This window comes from Balaenoptera borealis (genome assembly GCF_965194805.1).
Source record: "Balaenoptera borealis genome assembly, chromosome: 19".
NCBI lineage: Eukaryota > Metazoa > Chordata > Mammalia > Artiodactyla > Balaenopteridae > Balaenoptera > Balaenoptera borealis.
This window is the reverse complement of record NC_138878.1, coordinates 17,172,243-17,195,418: the sequence shown is the minus strand read 5'-3', so window position 1 is coordinate 17,195,418 and position 23,176 is coordinate 17,172,243. Positions and strand designations below refer to the sequence as shown.

At 44.1% G+C, this 23,176-nt stretch overlaps 1 protein-coding gene and 2 long non-coding RNA genes across 3 annotated transcripts in view; 1 reads left to right on the top strand and 2 right to left on the bottom strand.

The window, feature by feature from the left end:
- Positions 1–23,176, bottom strand: part of LOC309617583 — a 150,668-nt gene that overhangs the window by 18,910 nt on the left and 108,582 nt on the right. The window lies entirely within an intron of this gene.
- On the bottom strand, positions 10,282–11,239 carry LOC309617558. Its single transcript, XR_014238032.1, has 2 exons — positions 11,145–11,239; positions 10,282–10,628 (listed from the first exon to the last, which is right to left on the bottom strand). It is a non-coding gene; the product is annotated as an uncharacterized lncRNA (long non-coding RNA).
- The window catches only part of CDH3 (cadherin 3), a 99,575-nt gene continuing 93,704 nt past the window's right edge, over positions 17,306–23,176 (top strand). The window contains exon 1 of the mRNA XM_082369818.1: positions 17,306–17,323. Within this exon, the coding sequence (XP_082225944.1) occupies positions 17,321–17,323 (3 nt within the window). The 5' untranslated portion in view covers positions 17,306–17,320. The remainder of the gene's footprint in view (positions 17,324–23,176) is intronic.

The following is a 23,176-nucleotide window of genomic DNA, read 5'->3' as shown; positions in this document are numbered from 1 at the left end:
ACAATAGGTACTTAATATAGTCTTGTTAGCAGTATAGTGGAGATGTGTTGATAGAGAAAGAAGACTGGCTTTTCAAAATGAAAAGATGCTCAACCTTGAAATCAGAATACTGCAAAAGAAAACAGTGAGATACTATTTCATATCCATTAGGCTGACAAAAAATTTAGAAGTCTGGTAGGGGGAAAATGAGAACTTTTATACATTGCTAGTGAGAGGGTTAATTAGTATAATCATTTGGGGAGTAATTTGGTAATATCCAGTAAAGTTGAAGTTAAGCATACTTGATGACCCATTGATTCCACTTCTAGATCTGTGTGGTAGAGTAGAAGTACTCCCATGTGAGCACAAAGACATGTACAAGGATGATTATTGCAGCAGTGTTTGAAATAGTAAATATATGGACACAACACAAATGTCTGACAGTAAGTGAATGGGTTAATAAACCGTGGCATATTCTTAATGTAATACAGTACTTCAGTAAAGGAACCAGAGCATCTGGAAACAAAACAAAACCCCCAAAAAACATTCTAACTCTCCTATTCTGCTCCTGTACGCATGCAGCTAAATGTGGCTGCAGGAAACAGAGCCACAGTGACGAGTCCCACTTTAAATCCCTGACTGCTACCCTCAGGCATTTGTTTCCCTAGTCCAGCCATTGTCCCAGTCTCCTAAGGTACTGTTTTATAGCTTCTGGCTTCTCAACCTCCAGCACTTCGCCCCAGTCCTCATTCAGCTGGTGACCTTGTTTCCTAGTTAACAGAAAAATAAAAGCAGTCAGAAGGTAACTACTCAGCTACGTGCATCTTGTCCCTGTGCTCTTCCTTTCTTTCCTGCTACTGTGGTTGACACTTTGTTCTCTTATCTAAGACCAGCTTCTCTCTGGTGTATTAGATCCTGTTCATAAACTAGAACATCATTCCTACAGTTGTCCTCTTTCCTGCATCTTTTTTTTCTTGTCTACTGAATTTTTCCTATCAGCATAATAACGTGATTTTTCTCATCTTAAATCTATATTTGTAAATATATGTAAATATTATACACACACACACACTGCATCCCCCCCCCCTCCACCTGCCACTTCATTTCCTACTTAATAGGAATATTCCTCAATAGAGGTGTCTAATACTCATTGTCTGCAATTCCTCTCCTTCCAGTCTCTCTTGCACCCCTTCCAATTAGGTCTTTGTTTCTGCTTTTGTCAGAGGTCACTGATGGACTCCATGTGGCTAAATCCAGTCGTATTTTTTCAGTCCTTTTACTTGACCTGTCAGCATTATTTGGTACAGTTGATCACTTCCTCACCCTTGGCTTCCAGGTTATCACACCTAGATTTCCTTATACTTTATTGACAGCTACTTCTCCCAAGTTCTATATCTTCCCTTGCTCTAGACATAGGAATTCTTCTAGGGCTCCATCTTTGGACCTCTTTTCTTTTTCTACAGTTACCCTCACTGGGGCTCTCATCTACTTGCAAGACTTTAAATACCTGCTTGAAAATTTTATCTCCAGCCCAAGATTCCATACTCATAACCAACTGCCTACTTGACACCTCCACTTGGATTTCTAACAGACATCTCAAATTTAATATGTCCAAAGATGAACTAACTCATGATTTCCCCTTCCCACCCTCATCATGAGCATGTTCCTACCTCAGCCCTCCCATCTGGGAAAAGGCAACCCCATCCTTCCAGTTGCTCAAGCCCCAAACTGGGGAACCATTCTTGATTCCTTTCTTTCACACCCCACGTCCAAGGTTCAGTAAGTTCTGTCTGCCAACTTGCAGGATATATGTGGATGGCCATTTCTTGTTGCCTCTACCATCCTAGCCCAAGTCACCATCATCATCTACGGTCCAGATATTTGCAATAAATAGCCTCCTAGTTGGTTTCCCTGCTTCCACCAGTGCCTCTCTATGTTCGAAGTTCAGCAGCCAGAGTGACACTGTAAAAGTCTAGGATTGTGTCACTCATCTTCTCAAAGCCCTCAAATAACTCTCCACTTCATGAATAAAGACTAAAGTAAAAGCACTACGCAGTATTGCCACCACCTGCCACCCTCCTGTATTATCTGACTCACCACTCGTCTTCTTTCTTGATCACTGTACTCCGGCTCCACCAAACTCTGCAGTAACTTAAACACCCACGGCAAGCTTCCACTTCAGAGGCTTTGCATTTGCTATTGACTCTTCCTGGAATCCTCTTCCTCTAGATACCACCTGGTTTGGTTCCTCACCTCCTGCAGATCTTTGTTCAGTGAACCCTTCTTTGACTATCCTATTGAAATAGCAATCCCCGGGAATTCCCTGGTGGTTCAGTGGTTAGGACTCAGGATTTTCACTGCCAAGGACGCGGGTTCAATCCCTGGTCAGGGAACTAAGATCCCAGAAGCCGCGTGGTGTGGCCAAAAAAAAGCAGTCCCCCAGCATGGCATGCTCCACCTCCCTTCCCAGCTTCATTTTCTCCATAATATCTACCACCGCCTGACATTTACTTGTTTATTATATGTCCTTCTCAAGAAGGTAAGCTCTGTGAGAGTAGAGATTTTGGGGGGTGTAAATTTTATTCAAGCATAACATATTTACAGGAAAGTATAAAAATAGCAAGTGAGCAGCTTGATGATTGAGAACAACAACTTACGTATCTTGTTCAGTGCCCTGTACCCAGTACAGGAGATACTCAAATGTTTAATGAATGGTTGAACTGAGTGTACATGTACTAACAAGGCTAACATTGAAAACAATTGAAAATAAAGTTGCAGAGGGATTACATACAGTGTGATAAAACTTTAAAAAATCCATATCACCTATTTTTTGTTATCAACTCATATGAAGTAAAAGTAGGAAAGTATTAAAATACCAGCTTCAGAGTGGTGGTTTCCTCAGTAGCTAGAGGGGAAAGGGTTGGGAAGGGATAAAAGAAGACAAATTTTTTTAATAAAACAAATCTGTCAAAATATTAATATTTGTTAAAAGAGGCTGATGAATATTTGTTGTATGTGTCTCTGTGAATGTTAAACTCTTACAGTTAGTCTGCCTCCCTGCTCTTACCTGGTCCCTTCTCACACAAAGCCACCTCCCTGGTCCCCCTCGGTACCGTGAGCCTGTCTGACCTGTACATCCAGCATGTCTGAAGGATTTAGGAGAAGGAATGACATGCTCCCAAGGGTGAGAAGTCTGATCCAAGCCCAAGAAAGGGTCAGTCTCGGTACTGTCAGAATCAAAGTAGTTCCCACTCTCTAGAAATGCCATTTGAGGGAATAATTAAAAAGAAGGGGAGGGCAGGGGCACAGAGGGCTTCCTGTAGATAAGCAACATAGGTGATTATCGGCAGGAGTTGGTGGAAGGAAAGAACCAATTTTTGCTAGCAAATTGTAGTGAAAGCCCTGTAATTTTGGAAAAACACTTTTTTTTTTTTGACAAACATTTTAATGGATAAAGGAGCCAAGAAATTTGGACCTGATATAAAGATGGTATTTTATTCTGCTATGACCAGATAAGTATTAGTTGTAGTAATTAATGGGGTTTTTGTTTTACCATGTGCATTAAGAAACTAGCAATTACCAATTGTTCTTGAATTTTAATACTCATTTTCAGAAGTTAAGAGTTGTCACAGAGTTTTGGCATGGACTTTTCTGTTGGCTTAGAATTGCTGATAAAGCCTGAAAAGATGAAAAAAGTCTTGTTCCTCTACATTCTAAAGGGTACCACAAGAACTGGGCACATGCTCCCACAGGATTCACTAGGAAGTGAGAGATTCACAACCTCTCATTCCTAGGCCCCCACTGACATATAACCACGCAACAGGGTCAGATCCAGAGGAGAGGATCCTTGTGTTAGGGTGAGGCCCCTGGCCCTCCCCACAGGGCTGGGGGAATCAGGCACCAAGAGAATGACTGGAGATATTGGGGGCATCTGACATCACTGGAGCTTTCTGTCTTTATCTCCAGTAAAACCACAAGCCCACTTCAGGGCTACTACCCCGAGTTCTTAGGAGAGCTTGCACGTGCACCTGAAGAGTGTGTATTCGGTGGTAAGGAGGTGGGGAGGAATGTAACAGACAGGTGCCTGCAACTGTCTGGAGATTTCTGAGTGGAGGGGTGTTCTGCTGGAGTAACCCCACCAGCAGAATGTGAAGGCCTCTGAGCATCCGCCTTTGTGCTGTGCCTTGGAAAAAAAGGACAGGCCCACTCTCTCCGATTTCTTTGCCGTCAGAGATCACAAGACAGGATTTCAGTGGATCCTGGGTGGGGTGACCATATGTATTACTGATCAGCTAAACCAGGACCATTGAGCTCATTCTCAAGGGGGAGCTAACCAGACGGGAAGCTGGGACTGTGCTCGCAAACTGGGAGATATGTTTATCCTATGCCTGAGCTCCCCGGAGGAAAGAAGTCAGAGGGTGGGCAGGAGCAATGGCTCTGTGTCCCAGGGGCTGCCCCACCAAACTAGCGGGTGACCCACCTGGAGAGGGGTTGGAGGTGAGGACAGAACTAGGCTACCCCTCTCTGAATGAATATAGTGGGCTGGGGTGAAGCTGCACGCAGCCCACAGACCGGTGCGCATCTCCCTGTGAGGAGGCCACCTGTTGGGGCAGGCCATCGGCCCTGGGCCCAACAGGACTAACACAGTGGACCGGCACCTTCCTTCTTAGCCCTCCCCGACCCGTGCGGGCTGGGCATGCGGGCATCTAAGAATCAGGTATGAATTTGGAGTTTTGAACTGGTCTAGACTAAGTTTTAATAACTGTAAGTAAGCACAAAATTGCTTTTTCTCAGGTTATGAGCTCCTAAGGGGGATTTGATAGCCTGGCGAGGGCGAGAAAGCCGTTTAAAATGGTGACACCAGACAGATTAGGTTTATACCACCAAATTTAGACTTAATAGGAAGATCTGGGTGTGCCTTTTAAAGAGGTGTCAAAGGAAGCCCACTTGGACTTCCCTGTGGGTCCAGTGGTTAAGACTCCACGCTTCCACTGCAGGGGACAGAGGTTCCATCCCTGGTGGGAGAACTAAGATCCCGCATGCCTCTGGGCCAAAAAAAAAAAAAAAGGAAGCCCACTTAAGTCCCCCAACACTGTAGGAGCGCTGGGTAGGGAGTATAGTCCACCTAGTGCGGGCCACCCGCTTGCAAAGGGAGCAGCCTCCCAGGTCTCCAGGCGCTGCGCGGCTAGAGACTACATTTCCCGAAAGCCTTGGCGGTGGTGCGCCTCGGCTCCTGGTTTGACGTATTCCGCCACCGACCGGGGCGCTCGTGGGAGAGGAACGTGGCCCTGGCGCGTGGCATGGTCATTTTAGATCTGCGCAGAGGCGAATGCGTCCCGCTTGGTGTTCGCTCCCTCTTGAGAAAGTGCAGAGAAGGCAAGAGCTTGAGCGCGCGCCAGGTATTTGCCCTGCGCCCTGCTCCCGGGGCCAGGCTACGCTCCTCTCGTGGCCGCCACCAACCACCCACGCCCCATGGCTAGAACACGCAAGGCCGGGACCTTGCGCTCTCTCCCCCACCCCGGCTCTGCCTAGTGGCCGGAAACGGCTATCTCCTATCACGTGATCTGCTGGACAATTTGGGGAGACGTTGAATCATATGAGGTAGTCTAGGTAAGTGGAGAAACTTAAGGTAACAATAGCTCCCCTCTCTGAAAAAAAGTGTGGCTTTTCCTGAGGGGCTGTAAGTTTCTACTCCCCCGAAACACGGTCATAAAACCAAAAACACCATCTCCTCTTCCTCTCTTCTCCCGTCTGCTCTCTTCCCCGGGACAGGAAGCGTCCTGTGCAGCTAGGCTGGAGGGAGAATAATGAAGCCTTGAGTGAAGGGTTACACCCATGGTAATGGTAGTCTAGGTAATTAGGACCAACTCTTCCATGGAAAATAACTTAAGCTGGATGAAACGTTGAAAAAAGAAAAGCATTGCAAAGAGCTAACAGGAAAGTGAAGAATTAGGGATCAGACTCTAGGAGAAGCAAGAGACTAAGTCATAATCCCAAGACTCAAAGCTGCTTTTGCCTGAAGGCATTTGCTGGTAGAAAGAGACACCTGGGAAAGCCAGCAGTAAAGTTGGTGGACTTGCAGTATAAGGGGTACAAATGTAAAAGTGTTGAAAGCTGGGAGTCTGAATAATCACCCCACATTTGAACTGGGACCCCAAATGAAGACCCCCTCAAGAAAATGTTAAACTGGAGATAAGCCCTGGCATAGACATGTCTCCCAAATTCAGGTTGTCTTGGAGGTGTAGAGATCCTCAGCCTTCAAACTCTATAACATTGACCTAGTGGTGTGCCCGGGTGTCTGACAAAAGCAAATGAAAATGATCCTTAGAGAAAGGTATTATCATCTTAGACATCAAAGTATTCACACACACACTTCTTTTTTAGTAACTTCCAGCACATTCTCAAAGATAACCAGATACACAAGGACATAAGAAATCGTGAAAGAACATGCAGAATTAATAGACAACAAACACAGACACAAACACTTCAGATATTGGAATTATCAGAGAAAGTATAAAATAGCAATTCTTAGTATTTTTAAAGAGATAAAAGACAAGATTGAAAATATCTACAAAAACAAGCTTTAAAAATTGACCTAGCAGTTTAGAAAAAAATAACCAAATAGAATGTTTTTTTAAAAAAAGCTAATTAAAAACAACAACAGCTGTGTGACAGCAAATTAAACATAAAAGAAGAGAGAATGAACTGGAATATCGGTGAGAAGAAATTGTCCAGAAACTACTATTGCACAGAGACAATGAGATGGAAAGTACAGAAAACAAAGTAAAACAGCTTAAGCCATTGGGTAGAAAGCCCAACATAAATTTAATCAGATTCCCAGAAGGAAAATACAGAACAAGCTATATGAAAGACATACCAAGCTACAGATTCAAGAAGCCCAATGAAACTCGAGGAGTTTCATAAATAAAAATAAGTCCACAACAGATACATCATGGTGAAACAATAGAATATAAAAGGTAAATAAAATCTTAAAAGCAATTAGAGAAAAAGATCAATTAACTTCAAGAAGTAACATCTAACTTCCCAATAGAATCTGTGGAAGCCATAGGAATGGGGAATGGAATCTTCATTGTGCTTAAAATATCTGTCAACCTAGAAGTCTGTATATAGCAAAATCTTTCAGGAATGGAGACAGAAATATCTTTTATACGGCTAAAAACGGTCAATACTTCTTGCTCTCTGAGTGACCTGGCGCAAACTTCTTTTAAATGGGGCTACCATTGTCCCACCTGTTGGGACTTATGCTAGGATTGAGTTAATGTCTGTAAAGGACTTTGCTCCATGCCCGCTCGTAGTTGGTGTTCTTTAAAATGTTTGGTCCCAAGGTGAACAAGCTGGGATTGTGGGGGTGCTGCCTTTGCGGGGAACTCTCCCCGAGCGCGTCCTGGTGGGAGCGAGTGCTGCAGGGTCCTGCCCGTCTCCCGGCCCGGACAACGCGTGCATGCCGGTGGCCACGAGGGGGCGGTGCCACACCGCAAGGGGTGCCCGGGAGGCCACACAACTTGCACCAGGTGATCCTGTTGCCTGCTTCCTCTCCTCTTTCTTCTTTCCCTTCCCGCCTTTAAAGGATGCTGGAATTTTCGCAGCATCTAAGTAACGATATACTCCATCCACAAGGGATGCACCTGAGGGGAAGAGATCTGGAACACCTGGCAATAGGGCCGATCAGCGTGAGCGTCGGCTGTGGTGAGACCTGCAAATCCCAGGCAACTCTGTCATAAATAATGCAGGAGGGGCTCAGTACCTCCGTGGGCAAAATGGGTTTTTTCCCCACAACTTTTTCTTTAAAAAAATTTCAAACCAACAGAAACGTTTTCAAAACTGTACAATCAACAAACATTCATATATCTTTCATCTGGATTCACTGTCAATCCAATTTGCCAGGTTATTTACACACACATATTATTTTATTTTGTTTTGGCTGAACCGTTTTAGACCTACCTGCAGATATCCTGACACTTTACACCTAAAATACTTCACCCTGCATCTCCTAAAATCAAGGACATTCTCACACGCAGCCACAATACCATTATCACACCTAAGACGCTCGGCATGGATATAACTAAATACAATTAAATGATATACAGTTCCATATTTAAATTTCCCCAATTATTCCAGTTTTGTCCTGTATAGCTGTAAATTTGTTTTGTTTGTGATCCTGGACCTGATCAATGGTCACCTCATTTTTTCTTTCATGACATTTTTTGAAGAGTCCAGGGAAGTTGTCTTGTAGAAGATTCTACAATCTGAATCTGTCGGCTATTCTTTGTGATTAGATACAAGAAAGTCACTTTTGTGTAAATACTGCATAGGCCATGTTATCTTTTTCCCATTACATCATATCAGGAGGCCCATCACGAAGGCCTGGACTATATTAGTGACACTAAGTTTGATCACTGGGCTACATGTGACAGTTTCCTGTCATAAACAATACTCTTTAAACATTAATTCCCCATTTCCCCCTCTCTCCAGCCCTTGTCAATTATACCACCATTATACTTTCTGTCTTTATGATGTTGACTACTCTAAATCCCTCATATAAGTGGAATCATACAGTATTTTTCTTTTTGTGAGTTGCTTATTTCACTTAGCATAATGTCTTCAAGTTTTATCCATGTTATAGCATATTACAGAATTTCCTTCCTTTTTTTTTTTTAAAGGGAAAGGTTTAAGCATTTACCCTGTCTTTTTTTTTTTTAAATTAATTAATTAATTGATTTTTAAATTTATGGCTGTGTTGGGTCTTCGTTTCTGTGCGAGGGCTTTCTCTAGTTGCGGCAAGTGGGGGCCACTCTTCATCGCGGTGCGCGGGCCTCTCACTATCGCGGCCTCTCTTGTTGCGGAGCACAAGCTCCAGACGCGCAGGCTCAGCAGTTGTGGCTCACGGGCCCAGTTGCTCCGCGGCATGTGGGATCTTCCCAGACCAGGGCTCGAACCCGTGTCCCCTGCATTGGCAGGCAGATTCTCAACCACTGCACCACCAGGGAAGCCCCTTCCTTCCTTTTTAAGGCCAAATAATATTCCGTGGAGTGTATTGGGTTGGTCAAAAAGTTTCTTTCGGGTTTTTCTGTAACACCATACAGAAAAACCCAAAGGAACTTTTTGGCCAACCCAATATACACCACTTTTCGGTAATCTATTCATCAGTCAGACACTTGGGTTGCTCCCAAGTTTTAGCTATTGTGAATAATGCTACTATGAACATGGGTGTACAAATGTCTCTTCAAGACCCTGCTTTTAATTCTTTTGGATATAGAATTGCTGGCTCATATGGTAATTCTATTTTTAATTTTTTGAGGAACTTCCATACTGCTTTCTACAGCAACTGAACCATTTTACATTCCTACCAGCAGTGCACAAGGGTTCCAGTTTCTCCACATCCTTGTCAACACTTGTTGTTTTCTGGTTTTCTTTTGTTTTTTTTTAAATAAATTTATTTAATGTTTTTTTGGGTGCATTGGTTCTTGGATGCTCTGTTGCGGTGCGCGGGCTTCTCGTTGCGGTGCGCAGGCTTCTCGTTGCGGTGGCTTCTCGTTGCAGAGCACAGGCTCTAGGCGCGCCGGCTCTAGAGCTCAGGCTCGGTAGTTGTGGCGCACGGGCTTAGTTGCTCTGCGGCTTGTGGGATTTTCCCAACCAGGGATCGAACCTGTGTCCCCTGCATTGGCAGGCGAATTCTTAACCACTGCACCACCAGGGAAGTCCCTGTTTTCTGGCTTTTGGATAGTAGCCATCCTAATGGCTGTGAGGTTGTATCTTGTAGTTTTGGTTTACATTTCCCTATTGATTAGTAATGTTGAGTATCTTTTCATGTGCTTATTGGCCGTTCATATGACTTCTTTGGGAAAATGTCTATTCAAATCTTTTGCCCATTTTTGAATCAGGTTGTTTGTTGTTTTGTTACTGAGTTTTAGGAGTTCTCTATACTGGATATTAATCCTTTACCAGATATATGCATATATATGTGTATATATACATGCATATATATGTGTATATATACATATATATATTTAAAACCTGAAAAACAGTACTAGAGATTGTTTATGGATACATGCATATGGAGTAAATATATAAAGCTGTGTACAGGAATGATCAGCTCTATATTCAGTGAGTGATGTTTGGGGCAGAGGGTGGGGATAGGGTCAGGTGCATAGGAAGCTTCAACCATAGCTGATGAGTTTTATTTATTAGAGTAGGTCATGGTTAAACGGATGTTCATTATGTTGTTTTCCCTTTTTGTGTGTACACCTGACATTATTTCACAAATTTTTAAAAAACAAAATGTAGGTTTTTAAAAATGTTTATTTATTTATTTATTTATTGGCTGTGTTGGGTCTTTGTTGCTGCCTGAGGGCTTTCTCTATTTGCAGCGAGCGGGGGCTACTCTTCATTGCGGTGCGTGGGCTCCTTATTGCGGTGCCTTCTCTTGTTGCGGAGCATGGGCTCTAGGTGCACGGGCTTCAGTAGTTGTGGCTCACGGGCTCTAGAGCGCAGGCTCAGTAGCTATGGCGCATGGGCTTAGTTGCTCCGAGCATGTGGGATCTTCCCGGACCAGGGATGGAACTTGTGTCCCCTGCATTGGCAGGCAATTCTTATCCACTGCGCCACCAGGGAAGCCCCAAATGTAGTTTCTTAAAGAAAAAAAAAAAAGCTTTAATTTTTTGAGCAACTACTAGGTTCAAAAAGCTTAACATTCATTATCTACTTTAATCCTCACTTCACTCCTTTAATCACTTGCCACCACTCTGCCCTTTGTCTACTCCACTCGGGTCACACTGGCCTCCCTACTGCCTTCTTTTTTTGGCAGGGGGTTGGGGGGGGCTGTGTTGGGTCTTTGTTGCTGTGTGTGGGCTTTCTCTAGTTGCGGTGAGCAGGGGCTACTCTTACTTGTGGTGCCTGGGCTTCTCATTGCGGTCGCCCCTTACTCGGCTCCCTTCAAGGTGAGGAACCTGCCCGCAGAGCGGGCACGTTTGGTGGGGCCGGGCTAAGAGTGCGTCCAAGGCGTGCACGAGGGCTCCATCGCCCCTTCCCTCTCCGGGGATCTCCGGAGTAGCCCCCACCGGCCTCAGCACATGGGAATCGGCGGTCGCCGACCTAGAGCAGGCCGCCACTCGAACTCCCCTACCCCCCAATCCATCCCCGCTCACCACGCCCCTTCTCCGGCTCGCCACTCTCGGCGCTCGCCTCTCTCCGCCCCGGCCCCACGTGCGCCCGTGCTCGGGTGCTCTGCCCGGGAAGTGCTGGCGGGAGCGGCGACGGCGGCGGGAGGTTCGGTTGTCGCCCATTGCTGCGCGGCGCCGTGCTTGTTGGCCGCCATTGCAGGTCAGGCCGCGGGGAGCGAGGGCCGAGCCGGGAATGGGGACGAGGGTGCAAGGGAGCGGGAAACTAGGGAGCTGGGGCCGGGCGGGGCACACGGCTCGAGGAGAAGAATGGCGAGCCGAGGGGCGGGGAGCCGGGGAGCAGCGGGCGAGGGAGGGGAGGCCGGAAAGGGGGAGGGGAGTGGGGAGGGCCGTGCAGAGGTGAGGGCGACCCAGAGGGGCCCCCTGGTAGGAGGGCCGGGAATTTGGAGAAGGGAGCAACGTGGAGTCAGAAGGTGGAGGGAAGGAAGGGAGTGAGCAGGCCAGAGCGGGAGAAAGGCGGAAGGAGTGGCCGAGCGTGGGCGGAGGACGAAGAAGGGGGCGGCGCGGGCCGGAACCTCCAGGTATGTACGGAAAGGGGCTCTTCCCTGGGTGGGGAGGGAACCCAGCACAGGATGCTTTCGAGAGTGGGGTAGAACTGGAACCCAGGAAGTAGTGGGAACATCAGAAAGGGGACTTAGCTGGGGGATAGGACCGTGAGGTTCCTTCGAGGGGACATTTTAAGTTGTGGGGGAGAGGCTGCTGGGAGCGGTAATTGGGAGGGTGGTTGGAAGGAAGAGACAGTCTGGAGAGTGATCCAGCTTCATTTGTGGGCGGTGTGAGAGATGAGAGAAGAGTGGAGTCGGGTCCTGGAGGAGAGAAGTACTTAAGAATTGAGGGGGGGAAATAGGGAAGGATTTGGAAAATGAGGGTGGTAGAGGAATAACGTTTAAAGACTAATCTTTGGGAGGAGGATGAACAGTTTGGAAAGAGTATTCTGGGGGTTGGGAGGCGGAGGAAGGCAGTTTAAAGAGTAGTTTTCCTTGGGAGGTAGGAGAAAGGGTAAAACAGCTTGGTGAGCGGTCCTAGAGATAGTCTGGGGGTAGTTTGTGGGGGGGGAGAGGGGAAGTGGATGGAGAAGTCCCAGAAAGTGGGCGGGGCTAGAAATAGGAAGTGTTTGTAGCTGAAATTGAAGGGAGGGGAGGGGGTCGGGGAGAGGGTGGAGAAGATGGGGGCCGGTGGGAGGGGAATCCAGTACAGAGGGAGACCTCAAGTAGAGCTATAAAGGAAGGGGCTTTGGGGAAGATAGGGTGCCACAGCAGTAGGAGGAGGAAGGATAGAAGGGGCCGCAGAGTAGCAGAAGATGGAGAAAACTGGAGTAACTCAGATCGACTGAAGCCATCTTTTCTGCCCATTGTCTACAAATACCAGTAATTGATTCCTTCCTCATGGGAATCTTAAAATGTGATGGGAAAGTAAAAAAAGTTTGGCCAAAAAGTTCGTTTGGTTTTTTCAGTAAGATGACTCTAGTAGGGCTTAGTTGTCTTTAACTTCATTCAAAACAATTTTGCTAGATTATACTGTGGCAGCATTTTAAAAAAACTTATCAAAATTGGTGAATTTTTGTGTAGCCATTTTAATATTGAAGATGGAAGAAAAAAGCAACATTTTCGGCATATTATGCTTTATTATTTCAAGAAAGGTAGAAACGCAACTGAAACACAAAAAAAGATTTGTGCAGTGTATGGAGAAGGTGCTGTGACTGATCGAACGTGTCAGAAGTGGTTTTTGAAGTTTCGTGCTGGAGATTTCTTGCTGGACCATGCTCCACAGTTGGGTAGACCAGTTGAAGTTGATAGCGATCAAATCGAGACATTAATTGAGAACAATCAACATTATACCATGCGGGAGATAGCCGACATACTCAAAGTATCCAAATCAAGCGTTGAAAATCATTTGCACCAGCTTGGTTACGTTAATCGTTTTGGTGTTTGGGTTCCACGTAAGTTAAGTGAAGAAAACCTTCTTGACCGTATTTCCACATGGGATTCTCTACTTAAACATAACAAAAATGTTCCGTTTTTAAAACTAGTTGTGACGGGCAATGAAAAGTGGATACTGTACGGTAATGTGGAATGGAAGAGATCGCCGGGCAAGCGAAATGATCCACCACCAACCACACCAAAGGCTGATCTTCATCCAAAAAAGGTGATGTTGTGTATATGGTGGGATTGGAAAGGAGTCCTCTATTATGAGCTCCTTCCAGAAAACCAAACGATTAATTCCAACAAGTACTGCTCCCAGTTAGACCAACTGAAAACAGCACTTGACGAAAAGCGTCCGGAATTAGTCAACAGAGAACGCATAATCTTCCATCAGGATACTGTAGGACTGCATGTTTCTTTGATGACCAGGCAAAAACTGTTACAGCTTGGCTGGGAAGTTCTGATTCATCCGCCATATTCACCAGACATTGCACCTTCAGATTTCCATTTATTTCAGTCTTTACAAAATTCTCTTAATGGAAAAATGTTCAATTCCCTGGAAGACTGTAAAAGACACCTGGAACAGTTCTCTGCTCAAAAAGATAAAACGTTTTGGGAAGATGGAATTATGAAGTTGCCTGAAAAATGGCAGAAGGTAGTGGAACAAAATGGTGAATACGTTATTCAATAAAGTTCTTGGTGAAAATGAAAAATGTGTCTTTTATTTTTACTTAAAAACCGAAGGAACTTTTCGGCCAACCCAATAGTATCCACTTTATAGATAGGTAAACTAAGCTCACAGGAGTGAAATAATTTGCCCAAGGTCATGTAGCTAATAATGGTGGAGTCAGTTCCATCTCACACTCAGAATAAAGCCCAAGTTCTTTTGACAAAGAGCTACAAGGACCTCTCTGATCTGAGCCCTGCCTGCCCCCCTAATCAACTCAAACACAAGTTTATTCCTACCTCAGGGCCTTTACACCTGCTGTTTTTTCTCCAAAACTGCTCTTCACTGGGCTGGCTCCTTACCCTTCAGGTCTTGATTCAAATACAAGGCCTCCCTGATAACACAATGACTTTTTGTCTCTTTAACCCATTTTAGTTTACATGTTGTATTTTTTGTTTGCTTGCTGTCTAACATCTGTTCCCACTACTCCCACCCCTCATGAGGACAAGGGCTTTGCCTGCTTTGTTCACTGCTATATCCTTAATACTGGCACATAGTAGGTGCTCAATAAGTATTTGCTGAATGAATGAATGACCTTACAGGGAGGTAAAACAGTTAAAAACAATCTAACTCAGGTCTCTGGGCATCTTGAAATAACAATTCTTGCATGGTGAGCTTACGAAGATTAAAAGAAATAAAAGAAATCACAAGGCCCAGAGCCACAGGATATATTTTTAAAGAAATGAGAGTTTCGATTCTCCCACCACTCACAGGCTGGACCTGGGGGTGTTCACAGGGCTCTGTGCTCTGAGAGCCCTTTGTCTCCAGAGAAGGAGGAACCCTGGCAGGAGGGGTGAGCAATCCACCAGCACCACTATTTGGGTAATAACTAGGCCTTTTCTTCCCAGGCTTGTTCTGCTGCTCCCCACACCCCTTCCCGCAGGCAAAAATCTTCTCTATTTCACCAGGAACTGGAGCTCTCTGAAGACCCTGCAGGTCAACCATGAATTGAGTAAGGTGTGTCAGGCAGAGAGAGCAGTACTTGATGAGGGAGGCTGAGTTCTTGTGATCTTGGACAAGGAAACTTTTCTTACTCTCTCTCCCTTTTTTTGGGGGGGGGGGTTGGCTACCATGGGGGCTTGAGTAAAAAGAATTGAATTAATCATCTCAGTTCCCAGCCCACTGTCTTAGTTGGTTTGTACAAGGCTTCTCTCTGGTTTTATTAGTTCACACATTCATTCATTTCTTTTTATCCCTATCCTCCACTCCCATTACCCTCCTCCCCCATTCCGTTTAATAAAATACCTCTGAATTTGTGTGTACCTTTGTGAAATGTATAGTGTTGTCTCATGTGAATGTGAATTTAATTTTTTAATTAAAAAGGATCTACTATAAATCACTTCTGTTTCTTCCTGTGGTAGCCAGTAAGAAACTCCTGGTATTCATATCTTTGAGCAGTCCCCTCTTGCATTGCATAGAGGTGACCCTACTCAACAAACAGGATATTGCAAGGATAACAGTGTGCAAATTCCAAGACTAGGGGATGAAAGACATCACAGTATCCTCTTTCTGTCTCATTGATCACCCACTCTAGGGGAAGCCGGCTACCATGCTGTGAGGACACTCAAGCAGCCCTATGGAGTGGTCTAAGAGGAGCTGAGGCCTCCTGCCAACAGTTATTACCAACTTACCAGCCATGTACGTGAGCCATTTTGAATGATTCTCCCGCCCCAGTCAAACCTTCAGACGACTGCAGCCCCAGCAACATCTTAACTGCAACCTCATGAGATATCCCAAGCCAGAGGCAGCTAGTCAAGCCATTCCCAAGTTCTTGACCCACAGGAGCCTTGTGAGATAATAATGTTTATCTAACTTTCATGTGTCACAACATATTCTTTTTTCCCCACCATTTAAAAATGTAAAAATTCTCAGCTTGAGCCAAGCTGTACAAAAACAGGTGATGTGTCACATTTGGCTCACAGGCCTTTGTTGACTCACAGTCTGCTTCGCTGTTTTGAATTGTTGCATAATTGTTCCATAATGTGCCTTCACCATATTTTGCATATTTACTCCCAGTGAGGGGCATTCAGTTTATCTCCTACTCCCAGCTACCACAGACAACAGCTGCTGTGAACATCCTCGGCCTTGTGGGAAGGGCCCTGGGATATTTGTCCAGGAGTGGAATTGCTGGGTTTCAGGGTCTTACTTAGTCTACACTCAGCAGTGCCACATGAGAGTCCCATTTCCCCACACCCTACCAACACTTGATGTTATCCAACTTCCTAATGTTTACTAGTCCGTGACTTGGTTTCTCCTCTTTGTTTGGCTTGCATTTCCCTGATAACTAATGAGTTTGAACATCTCTTTGCTTAGTAGCACACCTTAAGGTTTCCTCTCTAAGTTGCCTATTCATGTTTTCACCCATTTTTCTATTAGATGTTTCTGACTTTTTCTTATTGGGAAGACTTCCCCTTCCTGGGCCTCAGTTTCCCCATGTGCACCACAGTTACCTACAGGGCTCTCCTGAAGTGCCATCCTTGTTTCTGAAATCCCTACAGCCTATTTCAAATAATGAGAATGTGGCTTGGGGTTGAATTTTTACATATATTATCTCATTTAAGAAACCAAGGGTTTATTTGGAAATTATAACTGAGACTTCTGGGTTCAGAGAGGTTGATGACCAGTCCAGGCCCACCCAGAGGAGTCATGGGGTTGAGCAGATGCCTAAACTGAGTTCCATTAGGAAGAGTTGGGACTGCAAATCAAAATATGGCAGCAAACAACACTTCTCTTGGGTCAAGTTGGAAATGATGTTTCTAAGTGATAAGAGGAGACAAGGCATTGGAGAGCATGGGGCCTTCTTTTCCAAGCTGGTGGAAGTGAAACTATTCATAACTTTTCTTAGGGGCAGTTTGATGATTATGTGCCAAAAGCCTGAAATGCCTGCACATCCTTTGACTCAACGAATTCCCTAGGAATTTGTCCTGAAGCAGTAATTGGTCAAAGATGAGGAACGTGTTTGGTGGTGGGGAAACAAAAATCACACCTAAGTATCCCACTTCAGGAGATGGAATACTACATATACATATGCTATCTTAAGAAAGATGCTCTAGGGAATTCTCTGGCAGTCCAGTCTTTAGGCCCCCGTGCTTTCTCTGCCGAGGGCCTGGGTTTGATCCCTGGTGGGGAAACTAAGGTCCCACAAGCCATGCACAGCGAGGCCAAAAAAAAAAAAGATGTTCTATAGAAGGATTTCTAATGCTAGGGAAAGATATTAATCATTCAGTTAAGGTGAGGGGAGGGGAGGAATCCATTATAAAATGATGGATACGGAATGATCTCATTTTTCTAGGGAAAAAATATGTATGAAGGAAATCACTGGGAAAATACAATGATGTATTGAGTGCTTGCTATGGGCCATACACTGTTTTTAGTGCTTTTTATAGCCTCGTTTAATTGTCACACACCTCTGAGTAGGTGCTGTTATTATTCCCATATTACAGGTGAAGAAACTGAGGTCAGAGAGGTGAAATGAACTGCCAGAGGTCACGCAGATGGTGAGTGATGAAGCCAGGATTTGAAGCCAGGTGCTGGCTCCAGAGTCACCCAAAATAGTCCCCATGGTCACCTCCATGTTTACATCTGAGGAGTGAGACCAAGATGATCCTTATTCCCTTTATCTGTATTTCCTGATTTTTCTACAATTAATATTTTAATATTTTTAAAAGCCCTCTTGTAGTGGTTGGTGCCTTTGAAACTATGAAAGAGGAGAGAGTTTTGGGGCGGAGGTGTTGTGTAGAGAAAAATCAGGAACGGGATGGGGCTTGGCTCACCTCAAACCCTACCCAAGCCCCAAACCCTCTCTCTTTTCATTCTCAAAAATATCAAGGAAGTCAAAGGTCTGATATCTGCTGTGTGACCTTGGACTGGTTCCTCACCCTTTTGGAGCCTTTTTCCAAATACGTCACATGGATTGAATTTCTGGAGAAGCCTCCCTGTCCTCCTCCCCACCCCCAGCCCTCCCAGCACCCTGAGTGAGATGTAAGGAGGAACAGCCTTGCCCAGTGGTTCTGAGAAGGAAAGGAGAGAAAGGGACAGGGAAGAGCACGGGGCTGGGGGTGGGGGTCGGGTAGGGGGGGGTGCAGAGAGGAGGAAGCTGGTGCCAGAGGTGCAGCAGGGAGGGACAGGTCTAGGGAGGGGTCCCCTCCTGTCATCTCCTCTCCCCTGGGGCTTTGAGGAGTGACTTACCCAGTCTCTGAATGTAACTCTGGGAAAGTCTGTGCTGCAGTGAGCACTGGACAGGGAGTCCAAAGACCTGGGTTCTGCTCACACCTCCCCACTGGTTACCTGTGTCCTAGTCAGTCCCATTTCTGAGCCTTGGCTTTCTCAGCCATTGAAGAGGCAAATGCCTGACTGGTTGTGACAACATGAGGAAAGGTGCTTTGTGAGAGGCTAAGCAACTGTGTGCTATGTCAGGGGTCAACAAACTACGGCATTACTTCTGTGGTTCCTTTTTAACAGCTTTATTGAGATATAATTCAAATACCACACAGTTCACGCATTGAAAATGTACACTTCAGCAGATTTTAGTGTATTCACAGAGTTGTGCAAGCATCACCATGAGTGATTTTTCGTCATGCCCCAAAGAACCCTTTAGTTATCACCTTCCCCCGCCCCAGTCCCCTCAGCCTCAGGCAACAACTGCTCTGCTTTCTGTTTCCAGAGACATTTCATATCCATGAAATCATACATATGCCATCTTTGTCTGGCTTCCTTCACTTAGCATGTTTTCAAGGCTCATCCGTATTGTAGCATATATCAAACTTCGGTTCCTTTTTATGGCTGATCAATATTTCATTGTATGGTTATACCACATTTTGTTTATCCATTCATCAGTTGATGGACATTTGTGTATTTCTTCTACTTTTTGGCTGTTATGAATAGCTATAAACTTTGATGTACACATGTTGTGTAGATTTATGTTTTCATTTATTTTGGGTATATACTTAGCAGAATTGCTAACTTAAATAGTAATTATGTTTAACATTTTGAGGCAACACCTGTTTTTTTTTTTTTCGTTTATTTATTTATTTATTTTTGGTTGCGTTCAGTCTTCGTTGCTGAACACGGGCTTTCTCTAGTTGCGTCGAGCGGGGGCTACTCTTCGTTGCGGTGCACGGGCTTCTCATTGTGGTGGCTTCTCTTGTTGCGGAGCATGGGCTCTAGGCACACGGGCTTTAGTAGTTGTGGCGCACGGGCTCAGTAGTTGTGGCTCGCGGACTCTAGAGCGCAGGCTCAGTAGTTGTAGCTCGCGGGCTTAGTTGCTCCGCGGCATGTGGGATTTTCCCACACCAGGGCTTGAATCTGTGTCCCCTACATTGGCAAGTGGATTCTTAACCACTGCGCCACCAGGTAAGTCCCAACACCTGTTTTTATATAGTCCAGGAGTTAAGAATGGTTTTTATGTTCTTAAATGGTAGGGAAAAAATCAAAAGAAGAAGAATATTTTATAACGTGAAAATTATACAGAAGTCAAATTTCAGTGTCCACAAAGAAAGTTTCACTGGACAGCTGCTTTCATTCATTTATGTATTGTCTATGGTGCTTTTGCATTACAGTGGCAGAGATGAGGAGGCCCATTTGGCCTTCAAGCCTAAAGTATTTACTATCTGGTCTTTTATAGAAAATGTTTGTCGACCCCTGAACTGTGTGTTGGTATTATTAATTATTGTTTGGTGGAGGCAGCTTGGGTATGCTGCCTTGATTGGAACAGGACTCAGGTTGCCAGGTCCTGGCCTATGAGCATAAAGGGATGAGAGCTCCTATCTAGCCCCATTTTCTGGATTGAGAAACTGAATCCTGCAGGAGGGCTCAGGCTCATGCAAACTGAGGGGGAAGTGAGGGCCTAGCTTTCTTTTACTCGTTGGCAGCCTCCTCACCTTCAGCTAAGAACACCCAGTTGTGAATAATTCATGGCTAATGTTTGCAAATCACTCCATGTTGTCAGAGTACAGTACTTTGATCATCATTAATTAGTCAGAACCTGGCTCTGGCTGTTGCCTAATAAAACAAAAACATAAGTGGCTTTGATGTCTCCATTCCTAAAACCGAAGGTTCCATCTCCATAGCCAGGCTTTGTACCCGCAGATTCTTTCTCTCTGCCCATCACCTCATCACCTCATCACCTCTCAAAGACCTACTGTTTTGGCCTGAAAGTCAGGTTTCCTGAAGGAAGGAGGGCAGTTCCAGGGTTGGAGCCCAGTCCTCATAGCAGAGAAGTCACGTCCCCTCTCTGCCCCTCAGTGTCTTTGTCGGGAAGATACGAGTAATGATGCCTATCTCTGGGGTTGTTTGTATTCATAAAAGTGTTCTGAAAGGAACCCTCATACACCGCTGGTGGGTAGGTAAAATGGCACAGCCATTGAGGGACCCTCCCAGTTCCTCAAATGACTAAATGTAGAGTTACCATATGGCCCAGCAATACCATTCCTATGTATATACCCCAGAGAAACGAAAACGTGTCCACAGAAAATCTTGTACACACATGTTCGTAGCAACATTATTCAAAATAGCCAAAGAGCAGAAACAACCCAAATGTCCATCAGCTGATGGATGGACAAATAAAATGTGGCACATCTTTACAATGGAATATCATTTGGCCATTAAAAAGTAAAGAAGTATTGATACACGCTACAAAATGGATGAAAACATTACATTAAGTGAGAGAAACCAGACACAAAAGGCCACATATTGTATGATTGCATTTATGCAAAATGTCCGGAATAGGCAAATCCATAGAGTCAGAAAGAGATGAGTGGTTGCCAGGGGCTGTGGAGGATATGGAGAGTGACTGTAAATGGACACAAGGTTTCTTTGTGGGGTGATGGAAATGTCCTAAAATTGAACATGGTGATGGTTACACAACTCTGTGAATATATTAAAAAACATTGAATTGCAGACTTAAAATGGATGAATTTTATGGTACGTAAATTATACCCCAATAACACTGTTTTTTAAAAGTGTTCTGAAAACTGTAAAGTGATGAGTATGGTGTTACTCACATGCATAACAGATGACCTGTCATAATGGATGGAGCTGAGTATTCTGACCTGTCAGTTTAGGGTAGTTCCTAAGACTTTTGAAATTGGAGACACCTGGATATCTTCCTGTACATTATCTCAGGCAAGTCATTTAACTCTGAGGCCATCTGTAGAATTGGGACAGTAATCTCTGTCTCTTAGGATTGTTGTGACAATTAAGTGAATACTGTAGGAACATGCTGAGCTTGGTACTTGACACCTAGTAGATGCCTAGTGAATGATGATGACTATTTCCACATTGAGTTACCTGACTCCTCCCAGCCATCCCAGGGAGTGAGTCCGTGCTCGTCCACTTTCCTCAGAATCTACTGTTTCCAAATCTTGCCTGATCATAAGAATTACCAGGAGCATCTTTTAAAAATACAGATTCCAAGGCCCCACTTCGGACCCATTGATAAGAATCTGTATTTTTAAAAACTCTCCAGATGAGTCCTATAATCAGGCAAATTTGGGAATAAGGCTGGTCCAACCTGGAAACATTTTGCTTATTTATACCCTTCCACAAACCCTTATTTTCCGTCGTTTGCTGTTTCACCCTGACGCGCTTTTCTTTGCCAAAGATCCCTCTATTTAAGAGCTCATGCTCTTGACTTCAATAATAACGCCAGCATGAGAGTTTATAATTTCCTCATACTTTAATTCAGGGCAAAGATTGATAACATTAACAATAACAGCAATAGTGAACCTACATGTGTTTGGCGCTCTGCAGGGGTTTCCCAGGCACCTTTGTGTCCTCACAGCAGCCTCATGAGTGGATTTAAATAAGTTAAATAACTTCTCTCTTTTAGGAGAGAAAGTGGCAGAGTCAAAATTGAATATATTTATATAAAGCACAAAATTAGGCAAAACTAATCTCTGTTTTAAAAGTCAAGATAATGATTACCCTTGGGTGGGGGGTTAGGGACTGATGGAGGTCAAAAAGATTCTTCGGGGGCAGGTCATGTTTTGTCCCTTATTCTGGGTTTGGTAGCACGTGTGTTCATTGTCACTTAGGATCTGCTCACTTTTCTGTATTTGTGTTATACTTCAATGAAAAGTTTAAAAACATAGCAGTACTATATGATCCTAATTTTAAAAATATGTATGTATACATTTGCACAGAAAAAAGAATAGAAGGAAACTAAATCGATGGACATTTTATAAAATAATTGGCCTAGATCATAAAAAATGTCAAGGTCAAGAAAGACAAAGAAAAAGCAAAAGGATATATACTGTGTAGCACAGGGAATTAAACCCATTATCTTGAAATAACCTATAATGGAGTGTAATCTGCAAAAATATTGAATCACTGTATTGTACACCTGAAACTAACACAATATTATAAATCAAATACACTTCATTTAAAAAAAGAAAGAACGACAAAGACTGAGACACTATTCCAGTTTAAAGGAGGCTAAAGTGATAGGACAGCTACATGCAGTGCAGGATCCTGGTTTAGATCCTGGACTGGGAAAAAAATTACATACACACACACACACACACACACATACACACACACACACACACACACACACACGGCTGATTGATAAATTTAAATATGGACCACAGATAATAGTATTGTTACAATGTTAAATATCCTGAGTTTGCTCTTTGTACTGTGGTTATGGATGGGCATGCCTTTGTTTTTAGGAAATACACACTGAAGCATTTAGGGGTTAAAGACCATAATGTCTCCAATTTAATGTCAAATTGTTCAGAAAAATGCATACACACATATAAATAATTATATGAAGAGAGAAAATGAGAAAGCAAATGGTAAACAACTGGTTGATATAGGTAAGGAGTTTCTGAGAGCGTCTTGTGCTAGTCTTTCAACCTTTGTATAAGTTTGAAGTTACACTTGTCCCTTGGTATCCACAGTGGATTGGTTCCAGTACCCCCCGCAGATACCAAAATCCACAGATGCTCCAGTCCCTTGTATAAGATGGCTCACTATTTGCATATAATGTACTCACATCCTCCTATATACTTTAAATCATTTCTAGATTACTTATAATGCCCAATACAATGTAAATGCCATGTAAGTAGTTGCTGGGCACGTGGCAAATTCAAGTTTTGCTTTTGGAACTTTCTGGACTTTTTTTTCAAATATTCTCAATCCGTGGTTGGTTGAATCCTTGGATGGGGAACCCATGGATATGGAGGGCTGACTATATATCAAAATTACAAATTACAAAAAAAGATGGGAAGGGGAAGACAGCCACATAAACTTTCACTCTTCTGGGATTAGTACTAAAAATAAAATAGTACTAATTTTTCAAATAGCCTTTAAAAAAGTAATAAAATAGTGGTACAGTTTCCAGGAAGTGA